This window comes from Myotis nattereri (assembly GCF_964212035.1).
Source record: "Myotis nattereri genome assembly, chromosome: 7".
NCBI classification, from domain to species: Eukaryota; Metazoa; Chordata; class Mammalia; order Chiroptera; family Vespertilionidae; genus Myotis; species Myotis nattereri.
The window spans coordinates 56,788,034-56,810,534 of record NC_138082.1 but is presented as its reverse complement, the minus strand read 5'-3'; the positions used below and the strand labels follow the sequence as shown (position 1 = coordinate 56,810,534).

The 22,501-nt window shown below is 41.8% G+C and overlaps 1 protein-coding gene across 1 annotated transcript in view; it reads right to left on the bottom strand.

Annotated features, from left to right (window-relative positions):
• Positions 1-22,501, bottom strand: part of CCDC148 (coiled-coil domain containing 148) — a 223,726-nt gene that overhangs the window by 55,409 nt on the left and 145,816 nt on the right. Inside the window, exon 13 of the mRNA XM_081095906.1 lies at positions 753-871. Coding sequence (XP_080952032.1) covers positions 753-871 — 119 coding nt within the window. The remainder of the gene's footprint in view (positions 1-752; positions 872-22,501) is intronic.

The window sequence follows — 22,501 nt, the reverse complement described above, 5'->3', positions numbered from 1 at the left end:
GTCTTTACCCCTTTATGTAACAGATTTTTCTGTTAGAATGAATAATTCTTTATTTAAAGCTTTTCCTATTCAAATTACTATGTTGTCTCTGTCTTTTCCACTGAATCTGATTGATACAGTAACATTGGGAAAATAGCTTTAATTTCTCAGTAGACTCATTCATAGAATGAGGAGATTGGGTTAGTTGATCTCAAATGTCCTTTCCAGTTCAAAAGCAAACAAACAAACATTATTCTAGGAAATTTGTTTTTTTTCCAGTTCAAAAACAAACAAATATTATTCTAGGAAATTCAGGTTTTTTTCTATACCTAGGTATTGAAAAATGAAGTATACTACAGTGAATACCATACAGCACAATGTAATTGTGTATCGTCCTCCCCGGCCTCAGCTATAGTAAGTGGGCCTTCCTTCTCATCTGAATAATGCTTTCCTCTTTCTGGGTCAAAATATTAAGTGACAGCAGCAGCCAGTATCATTCATGTACACAGTGGGCAATCAGATACTATGGAATCTTCTGTGAGGGTTTTAACTAGGAAACTATCTAAGGAAGAAAATAAAAAACTAGAAGTTCATGTATGAATATGAGAGTTTAAAATAGGTCAGAAGTATCAGTTTACCCATTTGTGACTATAAATACTGTAAATATATATTAAGTATAAAAAATGTTCCTACTGATATTGTTTATCCTAACACAGGATAGAAGATTGCATCCACTACCTCCATCACCATACAATTTAATTTTTTTCTTTTACCTTTCTCTGTCTTTTACCGACTGTTCAGCCATTATTTTCTTCAATTCTTCTAGACGCCGAAGATCTCTCATTTCCATTTCTTGCCAATTCTGTTCTTTTTTAGCCCAGTATTCTCTGATCTGTTGTATAAATGTTACATAAAATTTAAATTAACAACAGAGATATAAAAACAAGGAGAAAACGTATAACAACATTACCCATCGGCTCATAGAGCGAAGACTGAATTTAAATGGCACTTCATCCTTTTCATTTTTTAGATCTGCTTACAATATATTGGCAACAGAAAAAAATAAATTAAAACACAAAGGGTCACATTCTGAGACACTGTATGGTTTAACAATTTCTGAAGTGGAAATGTGACTTGGGCTGAGACCTGAGGTTTTAATCTACGGTTAAAATAATTGACTTTCAGGGAACCACAATAAAGGCATGTTACTGTCTCTGAAGTATATGATCTACCTGTCACTCAAGAATATTTTTATCCCTTCTGGTAACACAGTCTTTAACAAATATAGCATCAAACCTATTTATACTGTGAAAGCATGAGTTTATTTATGCTAATGGACAGCAGGATGTTGAAAGCTTTATGCTTCTGGGGAAGTAGCAGGAGATAGGTGGGAGGAAGGAAGAAAAGAAAAAATTAGTGTGTTGTGAAATATAGCAGGTATGACTTATGCGGTAAAATAAAGGACAAATTTATCAAGCATTGTTCTTGTTAGGTCTGTTTCACTTTCCTTCTCTGGGGGCAGAATGATAAAACCAGAATTACACACATGCTATCATCAGGGGCTGAAACCATCTCTCAGGGCTCTCCCCCTGATGGGGCAGTTGAACTTGATTTGACTCTGGCCTGCCAGGTTGTGTCTGGGCCAAGAGACTGGATCTTGCTGGTAAAAAACCGAGTACCTCACAGGTGAATGACAGTGAGTGACTCACAGAGGGTCTGCTGTAGAGGATGGGTTAGCCCCACCCCCAATGTGGCATTTTCTCTTTTTAAAAGTGCAGGTGGAAAGCTCAGAGGTTTCCGGATTTTCCCTAGCAACGCGGTTTCTGACCCCGGGGAGGACCAAAAGGAGCACCATGGCCACTGTGACTGCCCAGCAGAGCCTGCAACCTCAGCAGCCACATCCGTTCAACACTTAAGGAATAAGTGGATGAGCTCCAGGTAAAGCGATTCCACTACAAAAATGATTGAGATCTGAATTTGGGGAGATCAGGGATGAAGCCAGAAAGGGAGCAGCACCACAGATGGGAGTGAGAGAGGACAGGCGAGGGAGAGGGAGAAAACTGACTGACAGGTGCACTCCAGAGCCCTAACTGACAAAGGCCAGGGCATTCCCTCAGTGCCAGACAGGGCTCTGTTCACGGTGATTATATTGTCTCCCTCTGGGATTTATAAGTGATCTCTATTTTATTCTTTATACTTTTTTGTGTTACTTGTTTGCAATGAGTATGTATTTCTTTCATAATCAGAGAAAATAAAGCTATTTCAAAATTAAAATTTGACATGGATAATAGAGACCATTATAAACTTTTGAACAATAATAGATACAGAGGCAGAGCAGCCTCAAACAGATTGTCAAACTGCAGCGGGAAGGCCGGGGAAGGTTGGGGGGCAGGAGGGAGAGGGGTAAGAGATCAACCGAAGGACTTGTATGCATGCATATAAGCATAACCAATGGACATAAGACACTGGGGGGTAGGGGAGGCTAGGGGACTATCAAGGGAGGGGGGAAAAAAGGACACATATGTAATACCCTTTGTAATACTTTAAGCAATAAAAATTAAATTAAATTAAATTTAAAAAAGAATAATAAAAAAATTAAAATTTGAAATAGAACAGATATTGGATTGAAGAGCATTTTTCTCTGGGTTCCAGTGTTTGCTTACTCCCTGCACTGGCCTTGGAGACAAGTCAGTGATCCTTTGTCAACAAGTGGACCCACCCTGGGTTTCTAATATCCTGAGATCGCTGACACCATTTTGTGCAATGTCCTGTGCAGGCCCTAGAAGTATGTCACACCTGAGACTTTTTGACATCTCAGGACGAATTTTCATTCTTTACTCTCTGGTATCCTCATCTATTGCTGTACCAAGAATCAAACTCTCTCTCTCTCTCTCTCTCTCTCTCTCTCTCTCTCTCTCTCTCTCTCTTGATTTACTCCTTCCCAGTTCTTTCTACCAGGCCCTCTGAAACCTCTGTGTCACCGTACACCAAATCCTCTACTTCTTTAACCTTCCAAACACTACTCCATGGTTTTGACTGAAATTCTCTTAAGTGAAGGAAGGATGCTCGTCTTCTGATGCCCCATGTGCCAAGAGGCTGGGAAATGGTTCGGTCACTTTCCTCCTTCACCACTCCCTCCTATCCAGTACAACACCTTACTCCTTTGATGTCCAAAGCAACTCCTTCCAGCTCCTAGGCAACTTCAGTATCTGTCTGAATGCCCTTCCCACCTGCAAATCTCACAGTCCCATGACTTCCTCCTCCTCCTCCTCCTCCCCTCCCTCCCTCCCTCCTCCTCCTCCTCCTCCTCCTCCTCCTCCTCCTCCTCCTCCTCCTCCTCCTCCTCCTCCTCCAGGATTCTATTACCATCAAGAACAGTTCCAGTTCTGAAATCTTTCATGATAGCCTTCCATCCTCTAGTATAGCCCTCATCACAAGGCTTTTCTAATTAGTATACTTGTTTCTCTCCCCCACGAGATGGCAGAAACTGTGATTTATTTACCTTGGCACTTCCAACGGCAACTAAAGTATAGAGAGGTAGTATATACCTAATAAACATTTGATTGATGAATGAATTACACAATCGTAGAAACTGGTGCTATAGTCATGGTTTCAGCTGACAATCTTCATTGACAATCAGCATTCCTTTTATGAATTCCTGATTAATGCCTCTCAGTTTCTCATGGTGGTATTCCCAAACCTGTTCACTATGTTAAGCCTCTACTTCTTCACTTTATCAGAAGTAAGGGAGATAAAGTTCATTTATCTCCCTTTGAGGGGCAAGATATCTAAAAGATATCTTCCTTGATGTCTTGCCCCTCAAAGGAAGAGGTGTCCTTCCTTCTGTCCAAGATTTACCCCTCACCTGGGCTCCAGATCCTTTTCCCCAATCCCACTTTTCCATAACCTGACTCTGTCATCGAACTCTCTCCCCCGGTACCTGCAGCCTTTTAGTCTTTGCTGTTTCCTTTTCCTCACATGGAAATATACATAACCCTCACCCATTAGCAAAAATCTAAACTAACTTTCTTTAGGCTCCCAGGACTGTAACCACACACCCTTCATTGTTCCCTTTTCAGTCAGGCATCTTATAATATTTACTAGAGACCTGATGCATGACATTCGTGCACAGGCAGGGTCCCTATGCCTGGCTGGTGATCAGGGCTGATCAGGTTCCCTGCCTTCCCGCCTCCCCATCTCCTCCTTCCCTCGCTCCCTTAGCACCCCGACGCAGCCACTGGTCAACCGCCATGTTCTGCCCCGCCTCCTGGTGGTCAGCACACGTCATAGCAAGTGATTGAACTCCCAGTCTCCTGGTCGAACTCCCAAGGGGACACATTGCATATTAGCCTTTTATATATAGAGACTAGAGAACTGGTGCACAAGAATTTGTGCACTCGGGGGGAAAGGGGGGTGCCTCAGCCTGGCCTGTGCCCTCTCACAGTCTGGGACCCCTCGGGAGATAACGCCCTGCTGGCTTAGGCCTGCTCCAAGGTGGCAGAGGGCAGGCCCAATCCCTAGGTGCAGCCCCTGGTTGGGCTCAGAGCAGGGCCGATTGGGGAGTTGGGGTGCCGCTCCCTGTCATGCACAGAGCAGGGCGGATTGGGAGGTTGCAATGCCACCCTCAGTCACGCTCAGGGTAGGGCCGATTGGGGGGTTGGGGCACTGCCCCATGTCACACTCAAGGCAGGGTCGATGGGGAGGTTGCGGCGCCACCCCCTGTCACGCACAGAGCAGGGCCCATCAGGGGGGTTGAGGAGCTCCCCCCTGTTACGCACAGAGCAGGGCCAATCAGGGGGTTGAGGAGCTCCCCCCTGTCACTCACAGAGTAGGGCCGATAGGGGAGTTGGGGCGCCGCCCTCTATCACCCACAGAGCAGGGCCGATCAGGGGGTTGGGGCGCCGCCACTGTCACACTCAGGGCAGGGTAGATGGGGAGGTTATGGCTCTACCCCATCACACACAGAGCAGGGCCCATGGGGGGAGGGAGGGTTGGGCGCTGCCCTCTATCATCTACAGAGCAGGGCCGATCAGGGGGTTGGGGCGCCACCACTCTCACACTCAGGGCAGGGCCGATGGGGAGGTTATGGCTCTACCCTGTCACACACAGAGCAGGGCCTGTGTGTGTGTGTGTGGGGGGGGGGGGGGCGCCGCACCCTGTCACAAACAGAGCCGCAGGGCGATCAGGGGGTTGGGGAGCTCACCCTATCAGGCACAGAGCAGGGCTGATCAGGAGGTTGGGGCACCTTCCCCTGTCACGAACAGAGCAGGGCAGATAGGGAGGTTGTGACCCCGCCCCCTGTCACACACAGAGCCGCAGGGCGATCAGGGGGTTTGGGTGCTGCCTCCTGTCACGCTGATCCCGGTGCTGGGAGGCATATTACCCTTTTACTATATAGGATAGAGGCCTGGTGCATGGGTGGGGCTGGCTGGTTTGCCCTGAAGGGTGTCCTGGATCAGGGTGGGGGTCCCCACTGGGGTACCTGGCCAGTCTGGGTGAGGAGATGATGGCTGTTTGCAGCTGGTCACACACCCTTCAGGGTGGGGGTCCCCACTGGGGTGCCTAGCCAGTCAGGGTGAGGGGCTGAGGGCTGTTTTCAGGCTCGCGGGTGACTGAAGCTCCCATCTGCTCCTTTCTTTCTTTTTTCTTTTTTAATTCTGGGCCAGCTTTAGCTCTGGCTCTAGCTCTGAGGCCTCTGCTGGGTTCTATAATCGAAACAATGTATAACTCCAGCTCTGAGATCCCGGCTGGCTGAAAGCAGGTTTCTGGGGTTTTGTTTAGCTTCTATATTTATTACAATGTTTCAAACTGCAGGCTCAGAGGCTGGCAAGGCAGGCGGGGAACGTTGGTTTCCTTCTTCACGGAAGCAAGCAAGCCTCATGTTAGTTTCAAGCTGTCTGGCTGCCGGCCGCCATCTTGGCTGGCAGTTAATTTGCATATCGCCCTGATTAGCGAATGGGAAGGGTGGCTGTCGTACGCCAATTACCATGTTTCTCTTTTATTAGATAGGATTATTTGACATCTCCTATTTTACTACTTACCCATGGCATTCCTACATTCCAAATTCACTATTCTCTGAATTCACTACTCTCACCAGTAACTTCCAAAGGATCAAACTAAATGATCCTTTTCAATCCTTATTTTACATAATGTATTCATGTACTTGATTCTTTCAACCCTTATCTGTAGTCTTAACACATTACTGATTTTGGCATTCATTTGTTCAACAAATGTTTATATGGCACATGCTGTGGGCCAGATACTGTGCCATGTCCGTGGGATGTGGTGATTAAAGAGAAATAAGGCCTCATTGAGCTGGGACTTTCTAGAAATAGAGATAAATGAATGAACAGAATATTACACTAAGAAGAAAATAAGTATGGTGATGATTTAGAAAAATGTGGGTAGAACTATTAAAGGGCATATTTTTAAAATGACATTTGGATCAAAACTTGAATGATGAGTGAGACAACCATGGGATGAGATGAAGGGAGATCTTCGCACTGCAGGAAGAGGGAATTTTAGGTGCAATTGCCCTAAGTGGGAAGGACCTTGCACATGTCCAGAACTGGGCAAAAGCTAGTGCAGCTGGAGCAGGTGGTGTGAGTTAAGACTAGAGGTGTGATTGGCAAGCTAGATAGGGACTAGATATTAGGCAAGGATTTAGTTCTAGAAAAAAGGAAAAGCTAAAGTCTTTAAAGCAAGGAGTGACCTGACCTGGCTGATATTTGTAAAAGATAGCTCTGGCTATTGAATGATGAATGGATGGTAGAGGAGTGAAGGAGAAACAGGAGACCAGATAGAATAAGGCAAAAATGATCACTTGCACTCAGGAAATGAAGTGAGATCACTTCTTGGCCTCTTGGCTATGATCAAGTATGGGAAATGAAGTGTTCAAATCTGAGATGTGCTTTTGAGTGGAGTCAAATGCTCATTGAGGGATTAGATATGAAGGCTGAAGGAAAAGGAATCAAGAATGATGCCTAGCCCAAGCTGGTTTGTCTCAGTGGATAGAGCATTGGCCTGTGGACCAAAGGGTCCCCGGTTGGATTCCAGTCAAGGGCCTGTACCTTGGTTGCAGGCTCCTCCCCAGCCTGGGCCCTGGTCGTGGATTGTGCAGGAGGCAACCAATTGATGTGTTTCTCTCACATCAATGTTTCTCTCTGTCTTTCCCTCTCTCTTCTACTCTCCCCCAAAATCAATGGAAAAATATCTTCAGATGAGGATTAACAACAACAACAACAACAACAACAACAACAAAGAATGATGCCTAGGTTTTTGCTAAGCAACTGGTTGGATGATGGTACCAATACTGAGATGGAAGAGAGGAAGAACAACAGGTTTGAAAGAAAGACAATCAGGAGTTCAGTATTGAACATTAAACAGTTGATATAACTGTAAGACCTTTAGGTGGAGATTCCATACAAACATCTGAAAGTATAGATAGGTGGCTCAAGGGAGGATTCAGACCTGGAGATCTAAATAAAGGAGACATCCACTTAAAATGGTATCTGATGCTACAGGACTGAATAGTCTCTAGGGTGAGAATGGAAATAGAAGAGAGATGGCGGCCATGTACTTGCATGCTTATCTGCCTTTTGCATATTTTTCTCAGCTAGAATAATTTTATTTCTTTCCTTCACTTGCTAATTTTACTCTACCTGTAAGACCAGAACAAAGGCTATCTCCTTGCATCTTCCTCTGAACACTGCAGTAAAAATGTTAGCAGTATCCTGGGCACACCAATGACCTTTGATTAAGGTTTATTACTTTCCATTCTTTGTCCTATCTTGTATTCCTTAGTTATTTTTCATGAGGCTCTGCCACTGCATTGTTACTGATATATCTGGGCATTTACTATATGCCTGGCAAGCTCTCCCTGTCTTGTTGCCTGCTAAAACCCTCCTGTCCAGCTAGTATTCAATTTTAGTATTGCTTCCTCAGCCTTCCTCCCTCTCCCTCTCCTCCAGACACAGCTAGGTTTACCTTCTAAGGCACTATTTATGTATCCTTAGCATAGCACTTTCCATATTGATCTGCATTGTTCATCTTTTTATCCCTGGTACCTTGTATTGTGTCTGACACATAATAAGGCTTAATTGATCATCGTTAGCTGAGTGGTAGCTTCTTCTGGACTCTGGTCCGAGAATAACAAACTTGTGGATGGGAACTAGCCAGCAATTTTATTTGCAGGATGATAAATTCTGAACTAAGCACTTCCCTAAGGACAGTTCCTTTCACTTTTCGTCAATTAATAGGAACAGAAAGTGTGTGTCAAGAATTATTGGAGTTGTAAGCCTCAAACTAAAGTTAAGGCTAAGTGTATTTAACTAGTCCTTTGGGACATTTGTTGAGACAGATTTTAAACACATTGCTTTTTAGAATTCTTGAGCGATTCTTGATAGGGGGATAAGAAAGTTAGTGCAAGTGATAAGAACTGAATTTAAAGCTTCTCTCTTCACTTCCAGCTGAGGGTCTAGAGAAAGCTTGTTTTTCTTACAACCAATACAGGCCCTCATTGTTCCACATCTCCTCCTATTATCTCTGATTTGTATTGAATGTTACTCTTTCATAGTTCCACATTTTTTTCATTTTACCAAAAGCCAGTAAATGCGTAAATAAACCAAAGAAACTATTCCCTATAGAAATTTGTGAGTCAAAATAATGCTATGCTATTTTCTCAGGGTTTTAAGATCACTTTTATCTTACTTTTTTATAATCTTCCAAACAATTTGCTTCTCATTAAAAACATGATGTTTATGATACTGGAGTACATCAGAGTTTAATTTTTAAAAATTTGGATTAATATTACACAACCATTAAATTACATATTTTCTACTCCTTCAGCCCAAGAATTATCACAATTCAGCATGAAATAAGAATTTCTTGTTTTTAGATAGAAAGTTAGTACTAAAGCATTATTAGGAAGATGATTTGGTGTCTGATTTCAAGCAATCTGTATAATATTGAATCTGTGAACAAATAGACTTCTGTACCTTGCTTCCAGGTCATTATTTCAAATGCTTATTCAGGAGGAGGTCATAATTCTTAACTAGATACACAAAATATATATTATTCACAAACAAAAGCTAAATGCTTCCTTTTTACTTTAACTATGTTCAATGACAGCACTCCTTTTTAGTCTTGGTTTGAGGACATAACTATATTCCCATTCTCTTAATTTTTTGTCTCCCATTCTCTTACTGATTTTCTATTTTAATGATTCCTAATAGGAAACCGATAGAACACTCAAAATTAGGATAAGTCCAGAAGAATGTAATAAGAGGATAATTGACAAGGGAGGGTTGGAATGCAGGGCAATCACAAGGGGCTATTCAGTAGCCTGGCTGCTTCAGAGCCATAGAGCAGAGTCAGAAAGGCTGATGTGGGGAGAGCCACCTGACAGGAGCTGAGACCTTTGGTAGAGGACACAGTTAGTCAGCACAACTCTGCAGGGCAAGGAGTTGGGGAAATAACGCTTCCAACCTCACTGTCCTCCCTTATCTTCATTTCCAATGTTTCACTTTGACTGAGCCCAACCAGGAGCCAAGGGGTGAAACCCATGTAGGACAACTCCCTGGTTACAGAGCAGAATGGAGAATAGATACAACCTAAGGAGAGGAAGTCCAGCATGATAGTACTAATGCATTTTATTATAAATTATTTGGAGGTAGGTGATGTCTACATGAATGAGTAAATAACATGAATGTTTTGTAGGTGGTATTTAATTTGATCACTTATGTGAGCCTTTTTTCATACCAGAGCTGCCTACTCAAATGGTAATAGCTATTTTCTGCTGTGATGTAGTCTTGGGTTCTGAGAACATGATGAGCCAAGAAATGGAATAAACACATTAGTTATCTCCCTTTTAATTGAAATGTCAGGTAGATTACAAAATAATTCTGATGTCTTCTTTAGGAGTAAGGTCTATTTTCAGCAGGGCATTGAAATATTACATAATGATCATGTCATATGTTGATATTACTAAAATGAATTTGTCTGTAATCTTGCTTAATTTCTTCCTTTTCACTATTCATTAAGAAGGGAGTATATACACTGAGGATGCTGTATTTCACTGCCTGAAATGTCAGGGAGAGTGAAAAGTAATCAAATCTCAGTCATTCAATCATGACTTCTTAGAGCTGTGGTGATTTTAGCAGTCATTCAATCCAAATACCTCATTTTATAATTGAGGAGGTAAAATCTCATGGAACCTACATAACTTGTCCAAGGTTGCCCACCTTGTTAGAGCCTCCTATTCTGGAATATTTTCCTCTATAGCCCAACAGCAAAGAATAGTCTACTGCTTATTCATTAAATTCACTCATTCAACCAATATTTAATGAGGGCCTTGCCAGGCATTGGAGATAAAGCAATAGAGAAAATAGACATAACCCTCTTTTTAATGGTGCTTATATTCTAGAAGAGGAAGAGAAAGCAGTCAACAGATAGATAAATGTCAGGGGGATGATAAATGCTAAAAAAAAAAAGTTGGGTAAATGAACAGAGTAACAGGGGAGGAGGATGCTGTTTTAAGTTTGGTAATCGAGGTTGAACATTCTCTCTGATGACATTTGAGTGGGGCCCTGATGAAGTAAGAGAGTGAGTTATGCAGATCTGGGAGAGAAGAATTCCAAGCAGCGGGAACAGCCAGTGCAAAAGGCTGAGGAGGGATGTGGTAGGGTGTTCAAGGAGGAGGAAGTGAGCTGGTATGGCTAGAGTAGGATGAGTGAGGAAAAATGTGGTAGGATGTGAGATCCAAGAGATATGGAGTGTAGTACAGGGAGTGACATATCTGCCATGACTTTTAAAAACATCACTGTGACTATTATGTGGAAAATACACTGGAGGGGGGGTGGGAATGGAAAAGGAGGAGGCAGAAAAATTAATTAGAATAATAAGATGTTATTAAAATTGTTCCAATTTGAAAGGAAGAGTCTTCTATTCATGACAATAAGTAAAGTCTTGGGTATGAGCTTTGCGGGGCCGGGTGAGAATAAGAATCAAAGATAATACCAAGGCTTTTGGCCTGAATACTGGGAGCATATGTTTCCATTTTTTTGAGAAAAGAAATACTGGGGAAGGAACAGGTTTGGAGGGAAAAACAAAAATAGATTTGAAGCAGTGGGATGAGTAAGTTTAGAGTTCAAGAGAGAAGTCCAGACCAGAGAAGTTAATTGATACTAGTCAGCATATCATTGCATATAAGTTACATTGGATTGATTGAGATCACCTATAAGATATACATACTTAGAGGAATGAGCACCCAGGCCACGCTCAGACTTAGAAGCTAGAATGATGAGAAGGATCCATCCAAGTTTATTGAAAAAGAGAAAACAGTGAGATAAAAGAACAAAAAGAATTGGCTTCTTAGAAGCCAAATATCAAGTCTTCCAAGGAGGAGGCAGTAACCACTTTTATCTTAATGTTCGTGAAAGGTAAGGACTGAGAAGTGATCCCTGGAATTAGCAACATGAACGCCAATGATGACCTTGGCAAGCACAGCTTTGCTGAGGGGAGGGACAAAATGGCTCAAGAGAGAATGGGCAAAAAGAAGTTGGAGACAGTGTTTATGTGCTATAGAATGGTGCAATTTTCCTAAGGGAGGGGGTGAGGGCTCTAGGGAGATTATTATTTTTTTAAATATGAGTCATAATGATATATTTGTAGGTTAGTAGGAAATATTTGTAGGAAAGATCTAGAAGAAAAGGAGGAGATGGTGGGGAGAGAAAGGTTGGGATAACCTTGACTAGGAGAGAGGGAATAGGATGCAGTGTGTGAATGAAGGGTCTGGCCTTAGACAGGAGTGCAGACACTTAATTCATGCATTGCAAAAGGAGGGGGTGGTTACCAGGTACAGATTCTGATAGGTTGGTACATGTGATATTGCAAGACTATAAAAATTATTTTCTTGTAAAGTAAGATATTGATAGGTAAAAAAAAAAATCACATCAAAATCATTACTATTTTCTTCAGTCTACAACTTAACCAAAGAACATCACTAAGGAGGCAATGAAAGTGTTTTTTAATCTATCCATAACACAAGGTTGTAATTTATGCTTCAACTGTGGTCAAACTATAATGATCTGTCTTCTTGCAGTTTAGAGTGGTTCATTAACCCAAGGAGAGAAATCCCGAGAGAATATTAAGAGTCAGAAGACAAACACAGTGAAACTGTGTGCACCTATAGAACATAAAAGAAATACTCCTCGTAAGCAGACTATTACAGAGTTAAAAGTATCAAATACCTGTATACTAACAGCTCTGGGTAAAGTAGGACAGGACTACAGCCATAAAAATGACCCTAAAGCAAATAGTTTGAAACCAAGATTTCTCAAAATTGATTAATCATAAACTTAACAGCAATTATAATGATGGACAGCGTTCAAAATCATGAACTACAGAGTTAGCCCTCCTGAGTTCAAATCCTAACTGCACCTCTTAATGGATAGACTAGTATTACTTTGGGAAAATTATGTACATTCTTTGTATCTCTGTTTCTTCATTTATAAGATGAAGATCATGCTAGTACAAACCCCTTTGGGTAGTTAAGAAGATAAAATGAACAGAGAGCAGTGACTTGCACATAGAAAGCACTCTGTAAAATTAAATCACCATAGATAATGAATTTCTACCCATAAAATAGAACCCAAAATTGACACCTGGAGTTAATTTTTAAGACTTTTCTTCTAAAACTATCTATTGGGAAATAATTTACAGGAAAACAAATATACTGTATATATAGCTCTTGATCATCCAGAGGTTTTCCCCCCTCCATCTGACTTTTTTAACTGAAAAAAAAAAACTCTCCCAAGAAGACATACAAATGGCAGATATATGAAAAGATGTTCAACCTCACTACCTATTAGAGAAATAGAAATCAAAACTACAATGAGATACCATCTCACACCTGTTAGAATGGCTATTATCAACAAGATAAGTAATAACAAGTGCTGGAGAAATTGTGGAGAAAAAGAACCCTCATTCACTGCTGGTGGGGATGTAAACTGGTATAGCCACTATGGAAAATAGTATGGCACTTCCTCAAAATATTGCAAACAGAGTTCCATATGACCCAGCGATCCCTTTTCAGGGTTTCTACCTGAAAAACTCAAAAACATTTAATTGCAAAGATATAGGTACCCCTTTGTTCTTTGCGGCTTTTTTTTTTTTCTAGCAAAGGTGGAGTTTATTTATTCTTTTTTTGTAATTAAATCTTTATTGTTCAGATTATTACATTTGTTCCTCTTTTCCCCCCCCATAAATCCCCTCCTCCCAGTTCCCGCCCCACCCTCCGCCCTCACTCCCCACCCACTGTCCTCATCCATAGGTGCACGATTTTTGTCCAGTCTCTTCCCGCATCTCCCACACCCCTTTCCCCCCCAAGAATAGTCAGTCCATTCCCTTTCTATGTCCCTGATTCTATTATAATCACCATTTCATTCTGTTCATCAGATTATTTATTCACTTGCTTCTTAGATTCACTTGTTGATAGATGCATATTTGTTGTTCATAATTTGTATCTTTACCTTTTTCTTCCTCTTCCTCTTCTTAAAGGATACCTTTCAGCATTTCATATAATCCTGGTTTGGTGGTGATGAACTCCTTTAGCTTTTCCTTATCTGGGAAGCTCTTTATCTGACCTTCAATTCTGAATGATAGCTTTGCTGGATAAAGTAATCTTGGTTGTAGGTTCTTGGTATTCATCACTTTGAATATTTCTTGCCACTCCCTTCTGGCCTGCAAAGTTTCTGTTGAGAAATCAGCTGACAGTCGGATGGGTATTCCCTTGTAGGTAACTGAGTTTCTTTCTCTTGCTGTTTTTAAGATTCTCTCTTTATCTTTTGCTCTTGGCATTTTAATTATGATGTGTCTTGGTGTGGTCCTCTTTGGATTCCTTTTGTTTGGGATTCTCCGCGCTTCTTGGACCTGTAAGTCCATTTCTTTCACCAGGTGGGGGAAGTTTTCTGTCATTATTTCTTCAAATAGGTTTTCAATATTTTGGTCTCTCTCATCTTCTGGCACCCCTATAATTCTGATGTTGGTACGCTTGAAGCTGTCCCAGAGGCTCCTTACGCTATCCTCGCATTTTTGGATTCTTTTTTCATTTTGCTTTTCCGGTTGGGTGTTTTTTGCTTCCTCGCATTTCAAATCATTGACTTGATTCTTGCGCTCCTCTGGTCTGCTGTCGGGAGTCTGTATAATATTCGTTATTTCAGTCCGTGTATGCTTAATTTCTAGTTGGTTCCCCATCATAACATCGAGGGTCTCATTAGTTTTCTTGTAGATCTCATTAAGTTTATCGGCGGCTTCTAAACAGTTCTTGAGAGACCTTAAAAGTGTGGTTCTGAACTCTAGATCTTCCATTGACAATTTTGTCCTGTTTCTTTGTCTCCACATTTTGTTATGCTTCCTTGGTGCACCCCCTAGTGGTCTTTGTGCGCAGTCTTATAGTTAAACCTTGATTGTTGTAGCTAATACCAGGGAGGGTTTGACCTCCAGGCCAAGTGGCTATGAGAATCAGCTGTGTCTGCAGTGAGAGAACTTCTGTCCTCTCCGGAGGTGCTAATCTAGCCTTTGCCTGAGGCTATCCGGCAAAATGCCTCTGTGCAGGGCTTGGGCGGAGCGGGTCGCACAGGATCAATAGGGTGGGCTGGAGAGAGCAGTTTTGGCGGCTCTCAGTCCTGTCCCCAGGGGCTCTGCCTCTCTGAGTCCCAGCAATGGCTGCAAACCTCGGAGAGAAAGCTGCACTCGCTCTGACCGAAGCCAGACAGTCCCGCTTCTCCCATTTGAGTCTGGGTCCCTAAAGACTCGCCCGGATCTGGAGCTCAGAGTCTGCGACTCCCTCCCGATTGAAAACGCCAACCGCACCCTCCGCAGCCAGCCCGCTCCGCGTGCGCACTCCGCACCTCAGAATTTGACTTCAGCACTGCGCCTCCTCTGAGTGTCCGTATGCGTTTCTCTTTCCTCCTAGTTGTAGGACTTCCACTCAGCCAGCGTTCCTGTGGTTCTGGGTGATGTCCCTTCCGTTTTTTGGTTTCACTTTTGAAGTAGTTGTTCAAAGCAGCAAACTCCGGCATTAACCTATGCCGCCATCTTGGTTCTCCAAAGGTGGAGTTTATTTCTGTTCTTTGCAGCTTTATTCATAGTGGCCAAAACATGGAGAAAACCAAAGCATCCTTTGATAGAAGATTGGATAAGGAAGTTGTGGTACATATATACTATGGATTGCTATTCACCCATAAGAAAAGATGAAATGCTGCCATTTGCAACAACATGGATGGACCTTGAGAATATTATGGTAAGCGAAATAAGTCAGTCAGAAAAAGCTAAGAACCATATGATTTCACTCATATGAGGGACATAAAACTGAACCTCATAGATATAGACAACAGTAAAGGGGGACAGTAAAGGGTAAAGGAAGCCAAGTATATGGTGACAAGAGAAGATTGACTATGGGTGGTGGGCACACAATGTAATACACAGATCATGTATCATAGAAATGTACACTCAAAACATATACAATCTTATTGACCAATAAACTTAATTTTAAAAAGAAAGAACAGCCCTAACCAGTTTGGCTCAGTGGATAGAGCATCGGCCTGCGGACTGAAAGGTCCCAGGTTCGATTCTGGTCAATGGCATGTACCGTGGTTGCGGGCACATCCCCAGTAGGAGGTGTGCAGGAGGTGGCTGATCGATGTTTTTCTCTCATCGATGTTTCTAGCTCTCTATCCTCTCCCTTCCTCTCTGTAAAAAATCAATAAAATATATTTTTAAAAAAAAAAAAGAAAGAAAGAACAATCAAACAAAAAACTGTCCTGTCACCAGTTTTTCTACTTCATAAAAAAAAGTTCCAATTGAAATTTCACTTTTTTAAAAAAAATATGTTTTTATTGATTTCAGAGAGAGGAAGGAAGAAGGAGAGAGAAATAGAAAATCTATCAAACTATAATGATCTGGTTTCTTGCAGTTCAGTTAGAGTGGAGCTAAATGACAGAAAATCATCAATTGGCTGCCTCCTGCACGCCTCCTCCTGGGGATCGAGCCTACAACCAGGGCATGTGCCCTGACTGGAATCAAACCGTGACCTCCTGGCTCAGGGTTTGATGCTCAACCACTGAACTACACTGGCTGGGTGGAACTTAAACTTTTAAAAGACAGTTGAAACCAGAACTGGACTACCATCTGCCTTTCTGCCACTTACTGACTTATATACTGAGAGCTGACCCTGTGTTCAGTCTCATATGGGAAGGTTAGAATCAGTTAATAAGCTTATATTCATATTCATTTCCAAATTTTAATAGCAAAACAAGAAAATTATGAATATTTAAAAATTATATGATCTCTTGGATAATTAAACCTCACATAATACACTAATTTCTTTACTCATATAATATTAATCAGATGACTGATATTAAATATTCAGAAAATAAAGTATGAATCCACAGTTTGTTTTTGGAATCATTTCTACATAAAACATACATTATCTTCTGATTTGGATCATTATAAAATTCTGATAGTTAATTTACCCATTAGGTTTCATAGCTCCCATGTTTGGAATATTTAATCAGATACCCAAAAAAGACCAATAATTAAAAGAAAACCACCCTATTAAACTTTGACTGCAAGATCACATTTCTAGGAGTTAGTAATTGAGAGAACCTCAAAACTGAGGGTAGGAAGCAATTCAACAGATTGGTCCTCAGCCAGATGGGGATAGTTCACTCCAATGGCAGGTGGTTCCTTTGCAAAAAGGATTCTTACAGTGAGAGATTTGGGTGGGTGGATGTTAGAGCAAAGGTCAAACTGTTCATAAAGGTTCAAAGACATGTTTTCAGGGTCCAAGGAGTCTATGAGAATTCTTATATTCAATATTCTCCATTATATGAAAATGTAAAAAAGTGCTGTAAGCCAATTTTAGATCATCTGTATGTGACTGCATTACTAAGTACTGCCACAGTGTTTTTGTGTTCACAGTTCAGTTGGTCCCCAGTGATATATTATACTAGGGGCCTGGTGCACGAAATTTGTGCACTGCGGGCGGGGGGTGTCCCTCAGCCCAGCCTGCACCCTCTCCAATCTGGGACCCCTTGGGGGGTGTCCGACTGCCGGCTTAGGCCTGAAACCAGCAGTCAGATATCCCTCTCACAATCCAGGACTGCTGGCTCCCAACTGCTCACCTTCCTGCCTGCCTTATTGCCCCTAACCGCTTCTGCCTGCCAACCTGATCACCCCCTAACCGGTCCCCTAACAGCCTGATCGATGCCTAACTGCTCCCCTGCAAGCCCGGTTGCCCCCAACTGCCCTCCCCTGCTGGCCTGGTTGCCCCCAACTGCCCTCCCCTGCTGGCCCGATTGCCTACAACTGGCCTCCCCTACAGGCCATCTTGTGGTGGCCATCTTGTGACCACATGGGGGCAGCCATCTTGTACAAGGGTGTGATGGACAATTTGCATATTACCTCTTTATTATATAGGATAGACAATATTTATACCTTGAGTTGTTAGTCTAAATGGGTTCCAGTTAGATATCTCTCCTCTCTCTCTCTCTCCCCCTCTTTCTCTCTCTCTCTCTCACCCTTTTACTTTACTCAAGGTTGAGAGGAGCAGTATGAGGGAAAAGGAGTTGGAGGAAACAGACCATGATCTAAACCAGAAGGTCCCACTTCTGAGGGACCTTTCTGCCAGGGATGCTTTCCAAGCAGAGTTCTGATTATAAAGGTCCTTTCTCCCACTAAGTCCCCAAAATCTATGCACCCTCCCTCTGCAACAGCAAGGCATTCACTACTGGAAATGAAAGCCAATTCATCACAAGTATTTGAAGGAAATTGCAGAGGACAGTTTCATATCCTGCAGCTCCTATGGTGCACAAATGCACACAATAGCAATTAAAGGCCCAAGCAAAAAGAAAAAAATTAGTAAAAAGAGAGATGATGAACCTTATTGGAATCAGTGCAAAAAGTTTATACTCTAGGTCCTAAACTTTGATCAAATGTGGCAAAACTAATGACCTTTATTGGCATATGAGCATTCACACTAGGAAGCCATCAGACCAGCATGGGACGGTGTGAGTATAGATGGCCAAAATATAGTTTAATGATATAAGACTAAGAAATAAGAGAGGAGGAGGGCCAGGCATGAATGACTGAGGGCAAAGTTTCCATGCTATCCTGCTCAAGCTCAGGTCTTCATCAGTCCCACTGAGAGGGGCAGGAGAGTCACACAATAATTATGGGTGTAAGTGTACATACACAGGTATACTAGTATGCATTTGCACTTGTATATGTGCAGGTATGTGCAGGTATATTTTATTTACTGAATATGGTTATGCTTAATTTAACTAATTGCAAACTCCATATAGTTCAATCCATTTTATATTTTTAGTTTTTCTCTATTAACCCTTTTGTTCTACTTATAAAGTTTGAAGCTAAAAGAAATCCTTCTGTATTAATAGTAAGAGCATCTACTGACCTAACCAAGAATTGCATATTATCTTTGTGGCAGAACAGGCAAACACATCCCTTTAAAAAGATACCAGAAAAGGGGCAATTTCTGTTTGAGTAGAGTGACCTTACAATTGCATGGAGGACTGGGTGCACTGTGTGTTATATTAAAGGCACTTGGTGCATACTTATTGAATAAGTGGACTAATGAATGAATGATCATCCTATTTGCATCGTTAGTGATGCCTTTGGGAGTATACGCAGTCTTACCGTCAATATGCCTTATTAGGAGCTGACAAACTATTCTATGTGTAAGGTGGTGAGGCGGGAAGGGAAACTTTTCCCAAGCCTGGATGGCTGGGTTTCATTTGGGGCTGGAAGTATTAGGAATGTAGTCTGCTTCCTGCCAATAGAATTGGGGGGTCCATGAGCCTCCTTTCACTTCATACTTTTTCAGTTCCTTTCAGTCCAAGCTGGCAATGTTTTAGACAACAAATTTTTATCTTAGCAGAAATCAGTGTTTCTAATAAAATTTTCTCAAGAACCGAATGAGCTATTGTGGATTTATGGGGATTCACTCCATTAGACAAACGCCACATCCACAGGTATTTTTGAGATAATCCCTTCTCTCTTTTGGCTTCCTGTTGAGGTGGCCAAGAAAAGACTGTCCTTAAACATTCTAAAGGCCTTCTAGTATGAGAAGATCTGTAAGAAACATCCTTAATTTCCTGGAAGGATCTTTCATGTGACTGAATACTCTAATCTTTTCATCTTTTTGAGGTTTTAACAAAGGGATTTATATTAGCACACTCAGCCTTTTCTCCATCCCATGCTGTCGGCAACAATCTCTTAACTCTAGGGTAGGTTTGGAAGTTAAAACAGGAATACATTTGGGGCATATCAGATTTGAAGCAGTGAGATATGTGAGTCTGCAGTTCAAGAGAGAAGTCTAGTCAGGAGATATTAATTAGTATTAGTCAGCATACTAATGGCACATAAATTATGTTGGATAGATTAAGATCACCTAGAAGGTACACACACTTTAGAATTTGTTCATCACACATGGAGTTCACTACTTAGGAGAGTTTTCCACCTACCCCCAGGACAGAATTTCCCTAGACTTCCTCTCCCACCACATTACTGTGATCTCCCTATCCCTAGTTTCCAATAATATAGTCACTGAATTTTTCTGAGCCCTCACCAGCCACATCTCTACCGTTTGTATTAGCAGGCCGTTCAAGGCGTTCTAGTCTTGTTTCAACCATGCTTCTCAGATTCTTCCAGCATCTCCCCAGACCCCAATTCCAAAGCCACTTCCACATGTTTCTAAATTTGTTTTGGCAGCATTTTACTTGTAGATACTAAAACCTGTGCTAATTTTTTAATTGCTGTGTAACAAATTACCACATATTTAGCAGCTTAAAACAACACGCATTTATTAGCTCAGAATCCTGTAAGTCAAAGTTCACTATGGTGTGGCTGGGCTCTCTGCTCATGTCACAAGGCTGAAATCAAGGTGTTGACAAAACTGAGTTCTCATCTGGATGCTTTAGAGAAAAATCTGCTCATTCTTGCTTTTGGCAGAATTCAGCTCCTTATGGTTATAGAATTACAGTGTAGGTGATAGGTTCTCACTTCCTTTCTGGCTGTCAGCCATGGTCACCCTCAGCCCCTAGAAGCCCCTCTTCCCATTTCTTGCCATGTGATCTCCTCAATCTTTAAGCCACAATGTGAGTTATGTTCTTGTCGTGTTTCAAATCTCTGACTACCTCTCCTGTGAGCAGCCAAAGAAAACTCTTTGCTTTTAAAGGACTCATGATGAGGTCAAGCCCACCCAGGTAATCTCCCCCTTTGCCAAGGTGGTCTGTGTCGTACAATATAACCTAACCCATGGCATTTACCGCCCTGGCGGTTATACAGGGCATGCATCTCACAGGAGCAGGAAATCTCGGGGCCCATCTTAGAAGCCCGCCTATTACAGGAGTTATTCATTGGCCCCTTTATATATCAATAATCCCAAAGAAGCAGAGTTTAAAGTCTGGGAATTTAGTTTTTTATCATTCTCCTGTGTTGACCTTCGCCCACCTCTTTCCCCCACTTTAAGCTTTTTAGATCAGTATATTATTAGATTAAGAAATACTGGAGAAGAGATTTTTATGATTTTATAATGAACTGCTCTCATAAGAACCCAGAGATTCCAATTTTGATCTGAATTGGAAGGTACTGTGGATTCAAGCACAGAGCTTCTTGAATCTTCTATGAAGCAGCACTGCATTCTGTTTATGATAGCCTGCCCTCTTTTGTTTTAGACTCCTCCTCTTCCCTGGTTATCTGTCTGCAGGACGAATATAATTCTGAGTATTTGCCAGGTTGCCTGAAGACAAGGGGGAGCACCCAAGTGCCAAGGTTCTACTAGAGCCTGGGTCTCTTGGTATTTATTGGTGCGATGTCACTTAAAACTAAGAGATCGCAAAATGATAGGTCCCCCCCCCCCCGCCCCCCAGAAACACCTCTGAGGTAAGGCTGAAGGCCACATGGCTGTGGAGTTTTTCTGACTTTCCTGATAATGCTCCCCATCCCTCAGTCATACAATGTGGCGGGTTTCAATGCTGAATTAAGAGTTGGCTAAACTTGGGGGAGACTTGTGGTATGCCTGACAAAGGAAGGGACAAGTCTCTTTTTTAGGTGAGCCTTGGTTGAAATCTTCATTTTGGGAGCAAGGCTGAAACTTCCCTTGCTTTGGATTCCATAAAACTTGGGCATCATGCAGCAACAAACTCCTAAAATGCTGTGATACAGAGCAATCTTTATGTTACCCAAGCCACCTAAAGAGCCACGTCTACTGAAAAGGTGATGCTGAGACCAATATCACACATCAAGTGTTTTAAGGTTCATCTAGCACAGTAATTTTGTTTCTTACAATAGCTCCTAGGGATAGTTTATAGAAAGGCATCATCTTTTGATTTTATCAAGGCAATAATTTCAAAAGTGGAGAGAGGCTTCTGAAATATTACCATTATCTCCTAACAGCTTATAAATCAAAACTTTGCTGGAGTCTAGAATAAAACCAGGAAAACTGTGAATATTATGTTCAACTAGAGTTTTAAAACTCAGAAAAGAGTGATCTAATAACTTAAAGGTAGATTTTGAAAGGAGATGGGCACCTACTAGGGTAAACTTTGACAATGAATACAAATCAAAACGTTATTCCAACAAAAATACAATATTACTCCAACAAAAAGACATTAGTATTCCATAAAAGACAAACACTGGGAAGAAGAATTAGGACAAAGATATCTCTTGTTCATAAACCCTGGGGTTTTACACATAGTTTCTCTATCTCAGTTGCTGATCTCTTAAAAAAAGAGAAAGCCAGGCAGGTGAAACAGCCCCAGCTAACACAACAACCAGTCTCATGACAGTGAAACTGCCTATGAGAGTTTTCCTGTCAAGCTAGTGTTAAAATTGAAGCACTAAAATTTGTCACCAACATATAATATAGCTAAAATAAATGGATTCTGGATTTTTGGTTAGTGTATATAAAGGTAGCCAGAACTCTGGTGAGTATGTCTGAATTAAGATGGAAATCTCCTTTCCTACATTGAACACATATTTTGGACAAACTATAACACAACACTGCATAAACACACACACACACACACACACACACACACACACACACTCACACACACACATACACACACATCCCAATGTCCCAGTGCTGAAAATAAATGGAACTCAAAATCAGAGCAGTGAGAGGAAGCCAAAGCCTAGGGACTCTTGGGGAAACGGGGGCCTGAGATGGGTCTGAGAACTTGGTGTCAGGACTTTTAATATGAATTAGTTGTAGGACCTGTGCACACAGGAGCTAGAACCAAGCTTACAAAGAGCAAGAAGTCATGCATGGATCATCCATCATCCATACACAAAATGGGAACTAGATACACTATGACCATCCCCCAGGAAAGTGACAAGTGAAGTGAAGGGTCAACTGGAGAACCCAGGCTGGGGTTGTGCATCTGTGCTGAGTCAGCACCCACTCCAGCTCCCAGTACAGGTCCCAAGTCTCAAGTTAATA